This window comes from Lutra lutra, chromosome 15 (genome assembly GCF_902655055.1).
Source record: "Lutra lutra chromosome 15, mLutLut1.2, whole genome shotgun sequence".
NCBI lineage: Eukaryota > Metazoa > Chordata > Mammalia > Carnivora > Mustelidae > Lutra > Lutra lutra.
Window position 1 is genome coordinate 33,850,003 of NC_062292.1, and position 21,291 is coordinate 33,871,293.

At 46.0% G+C, this 21,291-nt stretch overlaps 1 protein-coding gene across 1 annotated transcript; it reads left to right on the forward strand.

The window, feature by feature from the left end:
• Window positions 1-629: 629 nt before the first annotated feature.
• Window positions 630-19,943, forward strand: IRF6 (interferon regulatory factor 6). Its single transcript, XM_047704889.1, has 9 exons — window positions 630-852; window positions 5,505-5,588; window positions 6,156-6,332; window positions 10,713-10,917; window positions 11,950-12,078; window positions 14,513-14,656; window positions 15,944-16,336; window positions 17,023-17,141; window positions 17,816-19,943. The coding sequence occupies exons 3-9, from the start codon at window positions 6,159-6,161 to the stop codon at window positions 18,038-18,040; spliced, it is 1,389 nt and encodes a 462-aa protein (XP_047560845.1). The 5' UTR covers window positions 630-852; window positions 5,505-5,588; window positions 6,156-6,158; the 3' UTR covers window positions 18,041-19,943.
• Window positions 19,944-21,291: the final 1,348 nt, after the last annotated feature.

A 21,291-nucleotide genomic window follows, 5' to 3' on the forward strand; every position in this document is an offset into this window, starting at 1 on the left:
GCTTAGGAAACGTTCCCAAGTCTTAGTAACTGATGGAGTTGGTGTTTGAATCCTAATAGTTAGCTCCAGAGGCCATGCTTTTAGTCATTACCGGATAGTGACTGGAAAAGGTAGCAAATATTATTCTTCTTGAATAGAGGAGAAAAGTGAAACCAAGAAGCCGAGTAATTTACAGTCACTCGGGTAAGGGGCAGAATAAAGGCAGAATTTCTGCTCTGGAAGCCACAAGGCTTCTCTCTCCAGGGGACTAAGTGTCCTGAGTCTCTTTTCCATATCCCACTCACTTACACAGGCCCAAAGGGAGTAGGGCCAGCCCAGAATCTCTAAACCCTTTTTTGTGGTTAACTGTCTCCATACGGCGGGGTAACTATGGGACAAGAGGAAAGGGGAGGCACCCTCTCCCCTTTAGATGTGACCTCCCAGTTTCCAAGACCACCAGCCCGGAGGCATAAGATACAGACGCGAGTCTGGGAATTTTCTCAGCCGGGGTTAGAAGCGGGAGAGTGAGGTGAGGAAAGGGCTGGGCTGCTCTGGGCCGCCCAGGAACACAGAGGATCCTATTTCTCTCAACCAGCCAATCCCGAACACGAGAGGGCGTGGTCATACCTGGGAGGCGTGGCCGGACGGCGGAGGGGCGGTGGCGTCCCAGGGCGAGGCGCTGACGTGAGTTCGGCGCACCTGGGTTGGGCAGGTAAGGGCCGGTGCGGGACACGGAGCGGAGCTCCAAGACTCTACCTGCGCAAAGCCAGGTGTGCTTGGCGGACCGATCAAGGAGAGCTGTGGCGACGGGAGATCTTAACTGGGGACGTGGTTTGGAGGGACGTCCGCTTCTTGTCGCCGGACTGAGAAAAGGTGAGGACGCTAACTTCTGAACACTAGCTTTGGAAGGGGGTGGGGGTGGGGTTTGGGGACACACCCGCCCCAGAGTTTGTGCGGTTAGGAACCTTGCTTGAGAACATCTGTTTGTTTGGGGAGACCTTCTGGGGCTGGGTGCCTGTCGCCCTGCCTTCGGTAGCTTCTGGGCTGTCCTAGCCCTGGAGTACGCGGGGCCCCTCCCGACCCCACACTTTACTCTCTTTCCCTCCCTGCCCTACCGGAGTGTGCCTATCTGGCCTCTACCCACCCACCACGGGGTAGAGCTACGGCGCCTCCGCCCCTCGCGTCTTACCAGCTCGCTGGGCCGCTGGCCCGAGTCCCAAAGAGGGGATTTCCTAGGCCTGCGGGCCTTTGGTCCTGGTAGATGTTTGGGGAAATGGGGATGGGGCGGCCAGGATTTTAGCCAGTTTGTTTTTTCTCCTTGAATTTGTTTGGCAGTCAGGCCCCTACGTGGGGACTGGGAGACACCCATGGATTTCCAAGTAGCCAAGCTTGGTGTTGGGGAGGGTGGCGCTGGGTGTGGTCCCTCTGGGGGTGAGGCCCTCTTCGCCTGAAGGGTATGGAGGGTGGCTGTGGAAAAATGGAGAAAGTCTCCCAGCCCTGACTGGAAAGGAGGCCCGGGGTGCCACTCTTTACACGGAGCCTGCTTTGTAGTAAAAGGGTCATCTCTGTCCCAAACCTGCTTTCCTAGTGGATATCAAAAGTGGAATCCAGGGAAGGGAGAGGGAGAAGGTGCTCCAGTAGGAGTTAGTGAAGGCTGGTGCTGACCCAGGAGAGTAGTTTAGGGTTAGATGTGTGCATAATGCATGACAGCAGCTCCCAATACCCTGTAGCTCCCTCTCACCGGCCCCCAACTTCAATCCAGCAGGGAAGAAGGGCATGGGAATTATGGTGAGAGGCACAGAATTTACCCCTAAGCAGGGCTAAACTAAATGGAGGGAAGGTTGGGGAACTTGGAAGATGGCCTTCAGTTCCCTGAAGGAACTAACTGGCAAGTGTGTTCTACTCTAAGCCAAACCACTGGCCCAATCTCGAAGCTCGGCTTTGGGGTATTGGTGCCCCTGGAAACTAGTCTGGGCAGGGGCTGCAACTAGTGGGGGGGCAGTGTTTATAGAGGACCTGCTCCCTGGAATGGGTGTGTGAGAGAGGACAGTTATGCCTTGGAGAGGTTGGAAGATCCCTGCTTAGTGCCCAGTGTGAGGGGAGTGGACAGGTTAGCATCTTTGTTCTTTGGCTGGGTAAGTACCTGTTGGAGACACAGGCTTTGAATTTCACTGTGATGGCAGCTAGAGATACCAGGGCTGAGTCCAGCTAGGCCAAGTTTCTGTGGGCATTGAGATTTGGGTGATGTGAGTGTTTTGAATGAGAACTCTGATTCAGGTGTGTTTGGGGGTGGGTGTCATGGAGTCTCTTCCCTAACCACTCCCTTGGCCTTTCATGCTGCTGGGATCTTGTCAGTATTTTGGTTTACTTTCTTAGTGTGCAGAAGGAGGGACTTGGAAGGCAGGGTACTGTGGCAGGATTCAGTACTATGGTGTACTCTGACTCAGGAGTATTGGGTCCAAGCCCCAGATGAAGCAGTTTTCTGTGTCTCAGTTAACCCAGCTATAAAATGGGGATAATAATAATACTACTTCCAGATCATGAGGATGAAATCATACATGTTAAATGAAAGTGCATGTAAAAAACTGTAAAGCCTATGTAGGTATGAAGGACTGTTGGTATCATAGTCTCAGCAGCTATGAAGATGAAAAGATGAAGGGCATCATCTTTTATACCTTCCAATGGCCAAGAAAGGTCTTAGCTTCCTGTGGTTAAAGGAAATACTATGTGTAGGTGTTTTTCACTTTTTTTTTTTTTGAGATTTTATTTTTATTCATTTGACAGAGAGATCACAAGTAGGCAGAGAGGCAGGCAGAGAGAGGGGGAAGCAGGCTTACCGCTGAGCAGAGAGCCCGATGCGGGGCTGGATCCCAGGACCCTGAGATCATGACCTGAGCTGAAGGCAGAGGCTTAACCCACTGAGCCACCCAGGCGCCCCTGTTTTTCACTTTTTAAAGAAGATTTATTTATTTATTTGACTGAGAGAGAGAGGGAGCACAAGCAGGGGGAGCAGCAGGCAGAGGGAGAAGCAGGCTCCCGCTGAGCAGAGAGCCCTATGTGGGGCTCCACCCAAGGACCCTGGCATCAAGACCTGAGCTGAAGGCAGACGCTTAACTGACTGAGCCGCCCAGGCGCCTCAATTTTCTTTTCATTTTGTTATAAATTGAAGCATGCCATTGTAGGAAAATGTGAATCATACACAAAAGTATATAGATATGTATAAAATTCACCCGTAATCCTATCACCAGGTAACCATTTTGGATGTCTTGTTACATTGGTGTATTTCTTTTACTTTTTTTAAAAAAAGATTTTATTTATTTGACAGAAATCAAAAGTAGGCAGAGAGGGAGGCAGTGGTGGGGGGCGGGCGGAGAAGCAGGGTCCCTGCTGAGCAGAGAGCCCAATGTGGAGCTCGATCTGAGGACCCTGAGATCATGACCTGAGCCGAAGGCAGAAGCTTTAACCCACTGAAGGCAGAAAGGCGCCCTTTCTTTTCCTTTCTTTAAATCATCTGTGTGTATGTGCATATGTATGTAAGTGTATGTTATGTTAAAGGATGGAGAGAATACTATATAGTCGGTATTGTGTGCTGTATTTTCTCCCTTAACTTCATGTTGTAAACATTTCCCCAAATCCAATAAAAATTCTTCAGACACCCCGTTATTAATGGTTGCTTAATAGTGCAGCCTGTGAATATGTAATTAGCCATTTTCCTCTGTTATTTTGGTTGCTTCCAACTTTTCACTGTCCGCCAGTTTTTAGAGCCCTAGGTACTGGGTGGCAGGTGGGAGAGATCTTGGCTGATTCTTTTTTGACTGAGTTGGAGAGGGTTAGCAGTGATGCAGGTGGGGCATGAAGGAAGGCAGGCTGGGGCGGGGTTGCTCATGTGCAGTGCCATCTTGAGAGAAGGCTGAGAACCCAGGACTCTGGATCTTAACAATCTGTCTCTATGATATTACTTCTTCCCTATCACTATGTGTAGGATCCTGCGTTGACTTGGTTGCTTTAATTTTCTCATGATGAGTTGTTGATCAACTATGATAAATGCTTTTCATCAAAGTCCATGGTCCGTCTAGAACTGATTTCACATGTCTGACAAGCGTAGACACAGGACTTACGGGTACTGCAATAGAAATTCTCAAATGTCCCTCACAAGACTGACCGGTGTGCTGTCCATTTCCCCATTTGTCCTTCCCTTGCTCCATCCCCTTTCCAGTAGGCTGGGACTGAGGAGGAGAAGGTAGAACTTGTCCTTAGGAGAATATGCATTTTTTGGGCTGCCTGGGTGGCTCAGTGGGTTAAGCCTCTGCCTTCAGCTCAGGTCATGATCTCAGGGTGCTGGGATCGAGTCCCACATCGGGCTCTCTGCTAGGTGGGGAGCCTGCTTCCTCCTCTCTCTCTCTCTCTACTTGTGATCTCTCTCTCTCTGTCAAATCTTAAAAAAAAAAAGAATATGCATTTTCTCCTCCTTATAAGGTAAATGTTTTCCCCCTGGTTTGATGGCTTGACTTGCTGCTCTACAAAGCAACCCGAACAAGGCCAAGAACATGGGGTTGGGGGACAGTTGAATACCGCATGCCAACCTGACCTGCCCACTCCAAGCTGTGCTCCCAGGGGGAAGGTTTCAGTTGCAGGACTTGTTAACTGGGTCAGAAGGCTCAGGTGAGAGCAGGTCCTGCCTTGCTCTTAAAGTGCCAGAAGCCAGCTTGATTTGGGTTTGGGTTTTCCCTGCTTGTTGGGAGTCTGGCTGGGGAAGGAAGTGGTGTTCGGGGCCACCCCCTCAGCTAAGCTCCTGTGAGTGGGAGCCTTCAGCTGACTCAACTGGTTTGGCTTCTGAACTGTGATCCAGGTGGGGACCTTCCTGGGTGTGAAGGCGACTTATTTATCTTCCTTTCCTCAGGCCGTTGTGGGGCTTGAGCAGTTCCAGTGTGGATTTCTTCAGGGAGTCTGACGAAAGCCATGTGCTTTCTAACCGACATAGTGCTGGACACAGTAGCTGATGGACGTGTATTCACTGAGGGAAGGCGATTTTGCAGACCTCACCTTAAGTAAAAACAAAGTAAAAGGAGAACACACACACACAAAAATAGCTAAACACAACATCCCTGGCAAACAATTCTCTAGGGACCAGTTTTTCCTAAAGGCACCCAGCCTGGGCAGGCCTTTGTTTCCTGCTGTGAGTGCGGGCTGGTGCCGAATGTTACCTGCCGAGCTCGTGTGTTTTTATGAGGATCAATTGCAGACTTTACCCAGGCCGCCTCCTGCAACCCATGAGTTCACTCTAGCCTCTGTGGGGAGATAAACAGACCCAGGTGGAAGAGGCCAGCTTGTCTTAGGGTTGTTTTTAGCAGTCTAGGGTGAAGAGCCCTAGCACTTGATTATTCTTGGGCTCCTGGACTTTCCCAGACTCAGGTGTGAGAAGGGTCCTCAGAGCCTTTGTCTCCCATGTTCCCAAGTCTTCTCCCAGCCACTCACTGGATTGTCCTGTGCATAACCAACTTGGGACCCCTTTTTCTTGATTACAGAGTCTTTGGCCAGCCCAGAGGAAGGAGAGTTGACTTGAGGCCCAGCTCTTTGGATCCCCGTGGATACACTGCCCGCTCATCTCTGTAAGTGAGGACTTTGGAACCAGGACCCACCCCTTGCCTCCTAGCCTCTCACCACGGTGCTGTCATGTCTTATTAAAATATTCCTGATCGTGTTGAGTTGTCTTGTCTAAAAAGAAGGTATGCTTCAAATTCTTGCCCCTATCTTTGCAGTTTCCATAACTTTTTTTCTCCTGTCTCCTGAGATGAGATTGAAAAGAGCAATTTCACTTCTCTTCCAAAGGCCTTGGTTCTTCAGGAAGGACTGTGTTCCAGCAGGGATGATGTCATCTTTTTTTATTTTCCTGCTTCAGGATTTAAATAGGAGAAATGTGATCTACTTACATGATAAGTCTGATTTGGCTAGAACATGAAGTATAAATGGCTTTGGAATAAGAATCAAAAGAACCTTTTAACCTCTTTTCTTTTCTTCCCCACTTGGCACAGTCTATTCCCATATTTAGTTTCTTTGCTGTAATCTAATGAAACTGTAGCTCTATCATACGGGAACAGTGGCTGGGAAAAGTTCCCAGAGGCTGGCCTAATTCTCCTGCTCTCCCTACTCTTTACCCTCCCTCCCCCCACCCCTAGATCATGGCCCTCCACCCCCGCAGAGTTCGGCTGAAGCCCTGGCTGGTGGCCCAGGTGGATAGTGGCCTGTACCCCGGGCTCATCTGGCTACACAGGGACTCCAAACGCTTCCAGATTCCCTGGAAACATGCCACCCGGCATAGCCCCCAACAAGAGGAGGAAAATACCATTTTCAAGGTAAAGGGCTTCTTCCACCGTCTGACTTAAAATGCTTTCCAGTTCTGTCAGAGCTTTCTGGGGTTTTCGGTTGTTGTTTTGTTCTGTTTTCTATTTTGGCATGAGGAGTACATTAGATCCCAAATGCTAATGCATCAGAGAGAATGTTTATGAAGGGGGTGCCCAAACTTAGGCACAGTAATTTCTCTTGCTGGGGCACGTCTGTGATGTTTGAGGATGTTTATTCTTTCCCACTGGCTAAAAGTACTCAACTCATATCCCAAAAGATCCCGGGTGCAGTTGGTAAAACTGCAAGTGATTGTGTTGATGTGGTTGTTCCAAAAGCTCCGGAGGGCCAGCAAATGACCCTTGCTCTTCATGCCCTCAGGGCTCTGGCTATGAAGACAGGTGCTTGGGCCTGGGAATGACTCTCCAGACCAGGGCAGAACTACTGAGTGTTGGCAGCCTCCTAACGTAGCCTATGGGATGGATGTAGAGGGCCCTCTGCATGGTGTTCTTTTTTTTTTTTTTTTTTTTTTCCTTCTCATGGTGTTCTTTTGATATTAAAATACCTTGCCCCATCCATGACCTCTGCTTAAAAATTAATGGTTGATTTAGTACAGGTTTTTCTTCCACAAGTATGTCTTCTTAAATAAAAAATAGCTCTGATGTGAGCATTGTTTTACTTAACGGAAAACAAGATTTAATCACACGGCATTTTACAAAATTCAGTGAAGCCGAAGCTTGGCTTAAGGCAGAAGTAGGTGGGAAGCTGGTCACGGGAAGGGGTGGAATGTGGTTTCTAATTCCAGACCCTGTGCCTTTGCTTCCGACCAACTTCTCTGTGCTGGTCAGCCTTCCCATCTCGTGAGTTGCTTTAGTTCCTGCATCTCCAAGACACGGAGGAGTGAGTTTAGCTTTTTCTTCCTCTATAAGCTGGAAGTCAGAAGTGAAATCCAGTCCCTACCCTGGGCCTCTCAAGATTGACGCCCCAGTTCTTGCTGAGATTGGATCAGAAGATGTGGGCTCACCCCTCAAAGGAGAGCCGTCCTAGAGCTATTTCCCACCCAACTCTGTTATATCAGGTGTAGACACGAGAGGCAGAGGGAAAATTGGCCTGAAAGCACTTAGAAGGAAAGTAAATGAGCGCTTTTAATTTAAAAAATGATAGGGAAAAACATCTGTAAACCAGCCCCAATTACTGAAGCTGGCACTGGGAGGGAATGGGCCTGCCTCAGCCCAGCCGGCCTCTGGCTGTGGCCATGGTCTGAAACTGCATTTGCTGTTGGTGGCTGGGGGTGGCTGGCTGTGGGGGAAGAGGCTGGTTCCTGAAAGTCCCACTCAGGAGAGTGGTCTGCATGCTCAGGGCTTGAGAAAAACATGGCTGCAGGAGGCTTGTCTTGCTTATGTCTGTATCTCTGCAGAATGCTAAAGGAGGGCCTTAGAAGTCAGGAGAAGAGTGAGGGCACTTTCACAGATCCCAAGTTCTGACAGGCCTTGGGCAGGATTTGTGGGAGCAGGAAGGAGGCAGGGGACCACTAGCGTTAAATGGGTGCCTGCTCTGTATCCCTTGTCCATTGTCTCATTTAATTCTCAGCAACTGTGTAGGGGAGGTATTACCCAGTGTTGTAGATGCAGAGGCTGAGTCTCTGAGGGGCTAAGTAACTTGCCCAAATCACATAGCTAGTGAGGGGTGTGGCCAGGATTTGAACCCAAGCCTGTCTGCTCCCCCATTACCATCTACCCCATTCTGACCAGGAATTGGAAGGCCTGGTTTCAGATCCTACTATCAGTTGCATGTATGGTCTTGAACACGTCACATAATCTCTTTGGGTTTTACCTTCCCCTTCAGTAAAATGGGGGATGAAACCAGTCTTGCCTGCCTCACAGGATTGTTATGAGAATTGAGTGAAATAATATGTAGGGAGGGACTAGTGAATTACCAATTAAAATACAGAGGTTACTTCCATTTCTGGAAGAGAAGTAGTAGGGACCTGCACAGTGACCTGAGTGTCAGAAGCAAGACCCAGAATGGGTTGAGTATGTCCTATTTATAAATCACTACGATTGCCATGAGGTGGGTAGCCCCGCTGTTGCATCACCCTCTGAGTGGGCCCTGAGGAGGAATGGCTGTGTTGTGAGCCAGAAGGCTGGGGCTGTGGTTTTGGCTTAGTCTGGCTGCTCTCCATGGAGGGGCAGGGATTTAAGGAGCCACAGAAATATTTAGACTTGAGCCAAGGTCAGCATAGCCCAAGCCAGCTGGGCAGGGCCAAAGCAGGAGTGGGTACCGGGGATCAAACAAACGGAAGGGAAGATGTGGTGAGCCAGCAGTCAGGTACCACCAGGCACAACTAGAGATGTGCTTCTCAGATACTGCGGACCAGTGACATAAACATCCCCTGTAGGGAGCTGGATGGAATGGGGCCAGCATAGCCATCTGGGGCAGCACCCATTTCTCAGACCTCCACATTCTGTACTGTAGAACTACACTGCAGGTGCTCGAGTCTGAGGACATGGTAAGAAGTGAGTCTGAAATTTGTTTTGGAAGAAACTTCCGGATGATTGTCAGGGTCTGGGGCTGGGAGTGACTGAGGGAGATCAGAGATCTCAAAGGACGGGGCAGAAAATTTCCATTTCAGCTTGAGGTCAGAAGCAGAGGCAAGGAGTTGGAACTGGACATGAGCCCTGTCCATTTCCACAAGCTGGGGTGTGCTTCCTGGTCTTGAGGTCTCTGCTAATGACATCCCCCTTTTCTGCATCAGAAGGTCACATCCTGAAGAAAGCATAGAGCTCTGAGAGTATGTTAGTAGTGGGGGAGAGTGGATAGCCCATGAGTGGAAACACACATGCCTCTGGACCCAGAAATGGAGAACCAGTGAGGAGGAGCCAAAGTGGTTTTAGCTCATACCTGGTGTTTACAGCAAAGTATTTCCAATGAAGTGGGACTTTGAGGAACTAGGGAAGGGCAAAGGGTGTGGGACCAGTCCAATGAGGCCCTCCGCCTCCAGCTGGACTTCCAGACTGTGCTGCCTTGCCCTCCAACAGGCTATTATTCCTAAAGGCACTTGTTTTCTACAATTATTTATGCATCAGATTGAAGAATGTAGGGGGAAGGAACAGCAAGGCCAAACTCTTCATATCACATGGCATCTCCCTTTGTTGGCTTATAAAAGTAATTAATGTCAAAAACAAATAAGCCAAAAAAAAATTGACCTGAAATCCTGCTATCCAAAGTTACCATTAGCATTTTGGGGTATACAGCGGATGCTTGAACAACATGGGTTGGAACTGCATGGGTCCACTTATTTATTTATTTATTTAAATTTATTTATTTATTTACTTACTTACTTAAATAATCTCTATACTCAACATGGGGCCCAAACTCATGACCTGGAGATCAAGAACTGTGTGCTTTTCTAACTGAGCCAACCAGACACCCCTGCACACGTCCACTTTCGTGCAGGTTTTCTTTCAATAAATATAGTACTGTAAATTATATTTTCTCTTCCTTATGATTTTCTTTTTTTTTTAAAGATTTTATTTATTTATTTGACAGGCAGAGAGACAGGAGGAAGCAGGCTCCCTGCTGATGCGGGGCTCGATCCCAGGACACTGGCATCATGACCTGAGCTGAAGGCAGAGGCTTTAACCCACTGAGCCACTCAGGCGCCCCTCTTTTTTTTTTAAAGATTTTATTTATTTATTTGAAAGATAGAGATCACAAGTAGGCAGAGAGGCAGGCAGAGAGAGAGAGAGGAGGAAGCAGGCTCCCTGCTGATGCGGGGCTCGATCCCAGGACCCTGGGATCATGACCTGAGCCGAAGGCAGAGGCTTTAACCCACTGAGCCACCCAGGCGCCCCCCCCTTATTATTTTCTTTCTTTTTTTTTAATCCCCGCTTTTTTCTTAGTAGCATTTCCTTTTCTCTAGCTTGCTTTATTATAAGAATATAGTCTACAGTATAAAAAATATGATTATTCAGCTGTTACCAGTAAGATAGTTCAGTTTTGGGGAGTCAAAAATTAAATATGTGGATTTTTGACAGTGCAGAGGGTCAGTATTCCTGACCCCTGTATTGTTCAAGGGTCAACTGTATTTTTTCCAGGCTCTTTTTTATTTCTAACCTTTATTATAGCCACTCTTGACAGGTGGTGCTGGCACCAACAGTTGAGATAAGGCTCCTCCTTTCAAAAGATTGTGTTTGCATATGGCTTAATGTCCCTTTGGCCCTGCCTGGCCAAGGCCTGAGGGTGGGGCTTCCTGCTGCAGGCTCTGTAAGTGGGGATGGGGATGGCGGGGCAGTCAGGCCCGGGTGTTCGTGCTCGTGTGTATGAGAGGGTGAACACATTTCGCAGTACTTCTGGGCAACAGCAGGCATTCACTGTGGTTTCTTGTTCCTCAGGCCTGGGCTGTGGAGACAGGGAAGTACCAGGAAGGGGTGGATGACCCTGACCCAGCTAAATGGAAGGCCCAGCTCCGCTGTGCTCTCAACAAGAGCAGGGAATTCAACCTGATGTACGATGGCACCAAGGAGGTACCCATGAACCCGGTGAAGATATACCAAGTGTGTGACATCCCGCAACCTCAGGGATCAATCATTAACCCAGGTGAGGCCCCAGCTGCTGGCAGGACAGGTGGACAGTAAGCCAGGTTCTGGGCTGGACTCTTTAAAGAGATAGTTGACTTGAACATCACTTACAAAGTTTAGTTACAAAGCAAGAAAGCCTTTCTCTAGGAAGGACCTGGAGAACAAAAGATATGTCAGCAAAATCTTCTTGTTCACTTAGGGGAATAGTTACTAGCCTGACTGTTTAAAAGAATGAGAAAGTAGAGGGAGGATAGAGACCTACTGTAGGAAGAGCTTCCCTTGGGACTCAGCACTGAGAGGAGAGGTCAGGTGGTTTTGAAGATGGCGGAATTAAAACTTAGGAGGTTTGAGTTCTGAACCTGGCTCTTATCACTTTGCTCCTTATGGGACATGGAATCTAGTCATTTGACCTTTGAGCCTCAGTTTCTTCATTGGTAAAATCTGGGCTCTCATCTTTCCTGCCTACCTCAAAGACTATTGTAAGACTCAATTGACATTACATTTTAAAGCTATTAAGTTCCCTTTGCAAATGTTGGATGAGTGATTATTTAATTTGTAGGATACTTTTCCTAAGAGAATACCACCTGATCCTCCTGTTTACCCAGTGCTTTGGAAGTACCAAGAGCTGGGTGATTTAGACTTGTTCTCCAATGGATCTAGTGAGGCCCTGCCAAGAGGGAAGGGTCTGTCCTCATATTAAGCTTACAAAGGGGAGAAGTTGGTGTCCTTGAGTCCTTAAGAAGGGAAGCTAATGTGTAGCAAGAGGTTTAAAGGTGGGAATTAAGAGATTTCTAAGAAAGGAAATACTGTCTGCAGCTCCTGGGTAGGGGAGGAGAAGAGAGCTAACATTAGAGCTCAGTAGGAGGAATTAGAGCCAGAGGTTAATATACCTTTGGTTCCCACTCTTTTTGGCTAGGGCATTAGGGGTACATGTTGAGCCCTGGGTGTCTCTGTACTAATAATACCTAGCATATACAGCAGATCAGCTATAAGGATGACAGTGCAACCCCAGCAGCTCGCTCGTGGGCTGATGTGTCTGTTTCTTGGTTAGGATCCACTGGATCTGCTCCTTGGGATGAGAAGGATAATGATGTAGATGAAGAAGATGAAGAAGATGAGCTTGATCAGTCACAGCACCATGTTCCCATCCAGGACACTTTCCCCTTCCTGAACATCAATGGTGAGTGGGGATAGTCGGGGGTGGTACAGAAGAATGAAGAGGGTGGAACAGGCTTTGAATTAACAACTACTGACTCCTCAGCCCCTGCTGCACCGGGAGCAGTAATGAGGCTTTGTGACCAAGCTGCTGGTCTACTAACAAGTAGGGGCCGTAGACAGGGGAACTCTGCTGGCCCAGTTATCCCAGTGGGCAGCTTACAGGCATAGAGAACATCTTCGGAATCTTACAGCTAATTCAGAGAAGTTAAACAAATTCATTCTCAGTCCCACATAAAAATACATCAGTTGTTAAAATTTCGCTGATTTCCTTGAAGCCAAGTGTAGATATCATTTTGACGAAATATAGGCAAAGTCTTCCATTATTTCCCTTGATAAAAATTTTGTGTCACTTTCTTAGCAGGGTATCTACTTTGCTAAGGCTATGTCCTGGGAAACCTGTGGTTTCTATAATACTTAGCTTTGATAGAATTTATCTGCAAGAGACTTTTTGCTTCTTTTATGCTCTTTTTGAATTCGGCTTCCCAGGAAAAATGAGTTGAGGGGTTGGAAGGTCACTGTAACAGAGCAGGTACTGACTCTTCCATTGCACATTCTGAGGATTCTCAAATACAAGGTGAAGTGCTCTTCAGCATCTTCACTTGAACTGTCGACTGAAATGCTCCTAGTCTAATGCCATGCACTAGTTGAGTTGAGAAGCTCATCACTCCATTTCTAGTTCCATCTGGCTGCTGTGGGTCAAATGAGATACTTATGCCACTTAGAAAATGTTATTGAAATGATTCCTTTGGGATTTTGGAGTCCCCTACTTTAGGTGATTCCCTTACCTTTAAGAATCGGGAAATAACTCTTATTTTCTGTCCCCCTGCCCTCCTTCACTTAACCTGCTATTTATATCTTTACAACCAAGGGATGAGTACAGAAAATTATCATTGAGTTCTCTCAGGTCAATATTGTCACATGTTACATTCCCACTTAGTGATTTGACTTGGATATCTGGAAATATGAGCTCCGTTCCCAAATCCTTCGCTGATTCATTCTGTTATTTTCACCCCTTAAAAGGGTGCAACCTATTTCCAGGACCTGATTTCATATTTCTGTTCATATTTTACCAAAGCAAATGTTGTTGACCTTATGTTAGGGGTTGCTTTGGATCATTTTTGGGAAGATGGGGGGCATCTATTTAAAAAGTAGGGGCACCTGGGTGGCTCAGTTGGTTGGGCGTCCCACTTTTGATTTCAACTCAGGTCATGATCTCAGGGTCTTGGGATCCAGCCCCAAGTTGGGCTCCCTGCTCAGGGGGGAGTCTGCTTGAGGATTCCCTCTCTCTCTCTCCCTTTGCCCCTCCCCTCGTTTGTGCACATGCTGTTTCTCAAATAAATAAATAAATCTTTAAAAATAAAAAATAAAAAAAAAGTAAAACGGGTACATTGATTTAACCAGACTTTTGCACAAACGGTCAAAGAAACATTACTTCTATGATTTCAGAGCTCTTGGGGCAGAGGAAGAAGAATTGTTGAAGAATAGATGCCTAAGAGGTGAGGCTAGGAGGAGAAATCTCTAGACTTTGGAGTGAACCAACTTTGAGAATAGCAAGAAAATAGGATGGGTATTTCATTTTCTTTCCTAAAAGCTATAATTGGATCTTTTGAATAAATATTAGTCTTACATGTTTTAAAATTCATAATGGTACCAAAAGGTTTTCTTTCCTTTCTGTCTCTGACCCCCTGTTTGGTTTCCCTGGAAGAAACTGATCCTTTTAGATTTTTGGATATCCTTCCAGATGTTTTGTGCACGTAAAAGTATTTGTGTTTATTTATTTTATTTTTATTTTGAAAAGATTTTATTTATTTATTTGACGGAGAAACACAGTGAAGGAGGGAACACAAGCAGGGGGAGTGGGAGAGGGAGAAGCAGACTCCCCAAGGGGCAGGGAGCCCGATGTAGGGCTTGATCCCAGGACCCTGGGAGCCTGACCGAGCCACGCAGACGCCCCGGTATTTGTTTTTTTTTAATGGAATTTCTATATACCCAAAGCTAATCAACTCATTCAGTTGAGTTCATTTTATAGAAGGGTTCATTTTGTAGAAGACAGCCAACTTCTATGTAATTGCTGGGGTGAAAATCTGCAACAGGGGATCTTTCATTCATGCTCATTCTAATTTAACCCCAGAGAATACTCCTGTGTTTGGTTATCTTCAGCAAATGCACGTTTTCAGAACTACGAGTTTATGGGAGAATTAATATGATTAGGAAGTAGAAGCAGGGGAACTGTATCTCTTTTTGTGTCAATTGTGGAAATCATTGATGGGCTGCCACATGGAGTCATAGTCCAGTGTTTGACTCTTGTCTGTCAGCCTTGTTGTCTTGTCAGCCCCAAGCCAGGTGATGTATAAACGTGGTGCCCCTGCCTGCTCACCCACATCTTTCTGTTCTAGGTTCTCCCATGGCACCAGCCAGTGTGGGCAACTGCAGCCCTGAAGCAGTGTGGCCCAAAACTGAGCCTCTGGAAATAGATGTACCCCAGGCACCTATACAGCCCTTCTATAGCTCTCCAGAGCTGTGGATCAGCTCTCTCCCAAGTAAGTGAGATGTGATCTTTCTAGCTGGGTCTTCAGCTCCTATTACAGTCCTTTTCCTGCCCCACCTTCTGCCTCCATTTCTTTGCCATATATAGAATAGCCACCTGTCCTATAGGCAGCCTCTGTCTGGTTCCTGAGTGGCTGATGAGTCATCAGGGAAGAAGTAAAGAAACATTAGTTCAGGGCGCCTGGGTGGCTCAGTGGGTTAAGCCTCTGCCTTCGGCTCAGGTCATAATCTCAGGGTCCTGGGATCAAGTCCTGCATCGGGCTCTCTGCTCAGCGGGGAGCCTGCTTCCCTCTCTCTCTCTCTCTCTCTGCCTGCCTCTCCGTCTACTTGTGATCTCTCTCTGTCAAATAAATAAATACAATCTTAAAAAAAAAAAAAAGAAACATTAGTTCATATCTACCTGCCCATGGGGGTCCTGTGATTAGTTGCAGCTCAGGGTTACTCACCTGTTAGGTGAGTGGAAAGCCTGGGTTCATCAGTTTGTCTAGGGGATCTGGGCATAAGGCCAGTTGAGGGACAGGAAGATTAATGGCCATGGATTTGATCAAGAAGGTTCTTGGATTTTGAGGGGCTTTTGGAAGGGAGAAAATCTTTCTGAATTGAACACAAATTGATCTCAATGAAGAACCAGTGTCACTACCCCATCTCCCTTTCATGGTATGCATGGTGGTAGTGGGGATGGGATGGAGGGTGGGAATGTGAGGGCTAGTATTTGGTCCAAGAGAGTAATAGCTTTGATAAGACCTGTAAGGTTCAATGGAGGCTTGATGAGTGAAAATTTACTTTGCCATGAGCTGTGTGTCCTTTTATGGTAAGTTATTAGAACAAATCCACAGAGTGTGGATGTGTGTAATTTTCAGAAAGACAAGATGGCTTGGTATTTTTTCTTATTCTTCTGATTTCTTTTAAAATGAGCCAAAAATGAGACACAAACTAGATAACCTTAGTTTTTAGCTGCTTCCATGTCCACTGATGTGAACACTTCAGTCAGTATAAATGAGGAGACTGAACCCAGAAGTTTGCTTGGAGAAATTCTAGCCCTTAGGGTGTAATGATTAAACAGAGATAGTATACATGGACCTTGAACTATCTGCTTTTAAGGTAGTCTTTTGACTGAGTAGTACAGGGATAGGTTGATGTCTTCCTTTGTTGCAGGAAGGATAACTGTGGTGGTGACCTTCCTGAATGCTGGTAGAAAGGTGGCTTGATCTTGATGGACTTGGATGAGTCCCAGGCAGAGCATTAGAGCAGGACTCTCACTGTACTCTCTCACCTTGCAGTGACTGACTTGGACATCAAGTTTCAGTACCGTGGGAAGGAATATGGGCACACCATGACCGTGAGCAACCCCCAGGGCTGCCGGCTCTTCTATGGGGACCTGGGTCCCATGCCTGACCAAGAGGAACTCTTTGGTCCCGTCAGTCTGGAGCAGGTGAAGTTCCCAGGTCCAGAGCATATCACCAATGAGAAGCAGAAGCTGTTCACCAGTAAGCTGCTAGACGTCATGGACAGAGGACTGATCCTGGAGGTCAGCGGTCATGCCATTTATGCCATCAGGCTGTGCCAGTGCAAAGTATACTGGTCTGGGCCATGTGCCCCATCACTTGTTGCCCCCAACCTGATTGAGAGACAAAAGAAGGTCAAACTGTTTTGCCTGGAAACGTTCCTTAGTGGTAAGTCTTTCTTCAGAAGGTTGGTGGTTGGGGGCTTCACCCCAGAAGTAGGTTTTCCACCTTCCCAACCCCCCTTTCCTGGCTCTTCAGGTATCTTAAAAAACTCCTGGAGGAAGTAAAGGTAGAAGAGAATCTTAGTTCTGAGAAATGAAAGTGACCTGGGCAATAAAGAAGGGCATTTCATTCCAAAGCTATGTACTTGGAAGCTAATTTTAGCTTGGTTGTGGCTCCTTTAGTGGCAGAAGAGGGAGACAGCCTTGTTATTACTGCCAGGTGCTGCCATTGCCACCTTAACTTTGGAAGTTGACTTCATCTTAATCAGCAAAACATACTTTTCCCATTTGGGAAATACCAAGTGGCAAATTCAAGCAAATAGATTTAGGGAGAACACTGAGATGTGGATTTTACAATACAATTTGAACCCCAGGTCTAGTTCAGTGATATCCTTAGAACCCTCAGAAATGATAAAAGTGTTCTTATTTGTGTTGTCCACAGTGGCCCACATGGGGCAACTGAGCACATGAATGTGACTCATATGACTAAGGAACTATTTAATTTTAATTAATTTAAATGTAATAGCCACATGTGGCTAGTGACCACTAAATTGGGCAGCCCAGAAGATGGTATTTTACTGAGTGGATATGGAATGGCCAAGTACACCAAGCTTGCTCTTCCACCTTCTACAGATCTCATTGCCCACCAGAAAGGACAGATAGAGAAGCAGCCACCATTTGAGATCTACTTATGCTTTGGGGAAGAATGGCCAGATGGGAAACCCCTGGAAAGGAAACTCATCTTGGTTCAGGTGAGGATATAAGGATATGTCAACAACTCTTTGCCTTTTTACCAGTGCTTTTAGCCCCAGGACTAGGATTGTGCTGAGCGAAGATCCATCAGCCTATGTATGTTTTAATCCCATCAAATAGAATAGCAGACTCAAGTTTTGTTTATTGTAAGAACCAAGTAGGTCCTACCAAAGTAGGACCAAGCTGGAGCACAAAGGTCCTCAAAATGGATGACTGGTTTAGTGAAGACCTTACCTTGCATTCTCTTACTGACATTAGAGTCTTGCTGAAACCTAACAGGATATGGTCCTTTCTAGCTCTTTTAGAAAGACCCTTTGAGTTACTTTTAAGAGTGTAACCTTATTCTAGTAAGTGGCAGCAAGACCACTTGGGTTTGGTCCCTGGATTTGTAAAAAAAGATAGTCAACAAATGAAATGTGGGTAAGAGACTTCCAAAATAAGCAGCTGTTTATTTAGGCATATGATGTAATGAAACATATAGGTTCTTTACCTTCATTTGAACCAAGTTCTAGAGTGAGCCTTAGCAAGATGGTCTAGAGAGAAGAAGGCATACACATAAGGGGTGGCAGCTTTCCCAGGGCCTCACTGGGCCTTTCTATCATTTTGAGTCCCTCCTGCTGTTTGAAATTACCTTCTCTTCAGTGGATACCTATGTGTTCTGTGTCCTGAACAGGTCATTCCAGTGGTAGCTCGGATGATCTACGAGATGTTTTCTGGTGATTTTACACGGTCCTTTGACAGTGGCAGTGTCCGCCTGCAGATCTCAACTCCAGACATCAAAGATAACATCGTTGCTCAACTGAAGCAGCTGTACCGCATCCTCCAAACCCAAGAAAGCTGGCAGCCCATGCAGCCTGCCCCCAGCATGCAACTCCCCCCTGCCCTGCCAGCCCAGTAACCATGAATGCCATCTTTTTTTACAATATTGTACATAGCGGTATTTTTTATTATTCAGATTTAACCAGCTTTTGAACCTCTTCTTTCTAACAATGTTAGTGGCCTCCAATTCTCCACAGTATGCCTGGCTTTTAAAGTTGATTTAATTTATGGAAAAAAATCACCTTTCATAGTTCCCCTTTCTTTTTTGAAACCTCCCAGTGTTAGGGTAATGTAGTAGAGGGAGATTTGGCCTGGGACTTTGGACACCAACATTCTAGCTGCAGCTCTGCTTCCGTGACCTTGAACTACTCATTTAACCTCTAGGCTTCAGATTCATTACTGTAAAATGAAGGGGTTGGAACAGTGCCTGACATAATGCCAGTTAAAACTCTGACCTGATGACTTCATTCTACTTGTACAAGGCATAACTGCCTGGAATAGAACCCTTCTGCGTTGTTCTTGCACCACATTTTTTTTTCTTGCTTTCATTAAAGTTCCCTCAAGCACTGATTTGTCCAAGATTGATCTCCGTTTGACCAGTTCTGCTAGTATAGGAAGCTGGCTCCCTGACGGAGTAAGGGAGAGGGAGGGGAGCTGGCTGGTTGCTTAGCAACCAAGCTTGATATCTAAATAGAAATAGGTGCCAAAGTCTGAAAAGCCACCTGGTCTGTGGAGTAAACGCTCATAAACTGAGCTCCTCAAGGGAATCTGTCAGCAAAAGGCCTAGGGATTCTGCACAGTTGCTTGTCAGGTGTTTACCTTGCCACCACTAAGTAACACTCCGAGTGTGGTAGGTGAGAATGTATGACTCAGTGGTACCTTTCAGAGAGCATAGAGCTTTTTCTTCTCTCTTCTTTTTGAGGAATAGCTGGGAGTGAGCTGGGCATCTAGGACAAATTCCTGACTGAAAAAGGGACAGTTCCTTTTTGTTTGAAAACTTTTACAGTTTTGCTATCATTTGGACTTTTTGCAGTTGAAAAAATGTATTCAGGGTGAAGGAGGACTGGGCAGTGCTCTTCTGCCAAAGGCTCATCTGGCCCAAATCTACTTGTCCCCCTTCTTGTGGAGGTAGCTGGGTGTGAACTATTTAAAGGTGAAGAGTGGTGTAGAACACTGTAGCTATGGCTGCCACAGACTGGTCTTATCTATTAACTCTTGCTCCGTCTTCCATTTTTTTGCCCTACCCACAACCTTAAAAAAAAAAAAAAGACAGTATAATTTAAACTCCAAGACCTAAATGGAAAGCAAGATATTAATCTCTGGTTGCAGGCCTCTAATGCTCTTGAATACTGATGCCTCTCTGTGCCAGGCCATTATAAGAAAACCCATGTCTAGTGTACTACCCTTAAACTAGGCCATCCAGGCCATCCCCTACTTGCTACTGTAGTTGAACTAGCTGAAAAATCAGGTAGCTTCAAAAGCCATAAGCTCAATTTGGTTACAGGTGGCAGTGGGACTTACTTAGAATGCTGAAGCTATGGTTTTAGGATCTCTAAGGGACGTAGTGGGATCTGCTGTTAAACTAAAGCATGACCAAGATAAATCTGGGTAAATGTCAGGTGCTCAGCTGTGAGCAGCATTTGGGCTTCTAGAGACCAGGAAACATGCAAGGTACAGAAACTTTGTGATTTTTGGTCATTTTAGTTGAGTGGGTAACATGGAGGGTTTAGTTTTGGTGTCTGGCTAACTCTGTAACTGCACAGCTCAAAGTTAAAAAGGTAAATTGGGAGGGCAACTGCTAGATCTGGGTTGTCCTTTTCCCTTATGCTGTGAAACACTAATAGCCAGGCTCTCCATCTGGATGGAGGCCCAGAAAATATGAGCTGGCAAAAGGTGATGAAGATTGTGTTCTGAAGGGCCAAGAAGGATCAAACTTGTATGTAACTGTAATGAAAAGTTTACAAAGATGCCAGAGGAATGGATGAGTAGTTTTATGTAGTCTTAACTAGAGAGCCCAGTTTCTTCCATGTTTTTTATTGTTTTCAGAATGCTGGGAGAAAAGTGCCTGGTGGCTCAGTTGGTTAAGTGCTGGACTCAGGGTCATGAGATTGAGCCCCACATCAGGCTCCATGCTCAGTGGGGAGTCTGCTTGAGATTCTCTTTTTCCTCTTCCTCTCCCCGCCCCCACTCACTCTGTCTCTCTAATAATAAATACATTTTTCAAAAAAAAACAAAAAAACACTGGATGAGTGTGTGCAGGGCTGTTTACTGATGTCCCTCACTGCTCCTTCTCTGGTCCTGATGATAGATACCAGGTGCCCTTTCTTTCTTGGAGACTGTTAGCTTTGGTGGCTACACCACACACTCTCTTGGTGTGGTCTACTTTCTTGCCTCCACCTTGCTTAAGAGTGGAAGGGGAATTAGATGGTGTCACCAGCTCTTCTTTTTGTTCTCTGTCCACCCCGCTAAACTGGATTAGCTCAAAGTTAAACAGAACAAAACACTGTAGGTAATTTGGAGGGCGAGTGTTGGATCTGGCTTGTTCCTTCCCCATATAATTCGATCTCTGGTTCTGTGTTCCCATATCATCCTATACTTCCTTTTTCAGAATAATCAATTCCCTTGTAATTGCTTAGCATCTGTGTCCTATTTGACTACCAACTTGCTGAAGGTAGGGACTATTTGTCTTGGACTCTGTTGCCAGTGTATGGTGCATACTATTTTCTCAAGTAGAACTGATCCTTGAACAACACAGGTGTGAGCTGCACAGGCCCACTTACACCCAGATTTTTCTTTTTTTTTGATAAATATAGTACAGTACTGTAAATGTATTATGATTTTTTAGTGTTTTCTTTTCCCCTAGATTACTTTATTATAAGAATACAGTATGTAATGTTGCTATAACAAAAATATCTGTTGACTGTTTATATTATTGGAAAGGCTTCTGGTCAATAGTAGGCTATTAGTAAAGTTCTGGGAGAGTTAAAAGTTATATTCAGAGTTCCTGCTGTGTGGGGCACCCCCTACCGCCTGAGTCGTTCAAGGGTCACCTGTATTTGTTGTTAGAATAAATGAATGAACTAAATAAATAAGTCTTTCATTTTACAGATTTATTGCTAAGGACCATGGGAAAATAAAATAAATCTGGGGAAGGAAAAAATCCTAAAATTGGTTTCTAGTCTTTGTTTCTGACTCCCGCTGAGCTAAAAACCAGCGTTAGACTGGGAGCTCCCACACGCTGATCCTCTTTCCACACTGGCCCCATCTTTACTCCATACTTGTCTATTTTCACCTTCTGAAGATACCACCAAGGTAGAGCAAGGAGTGAAG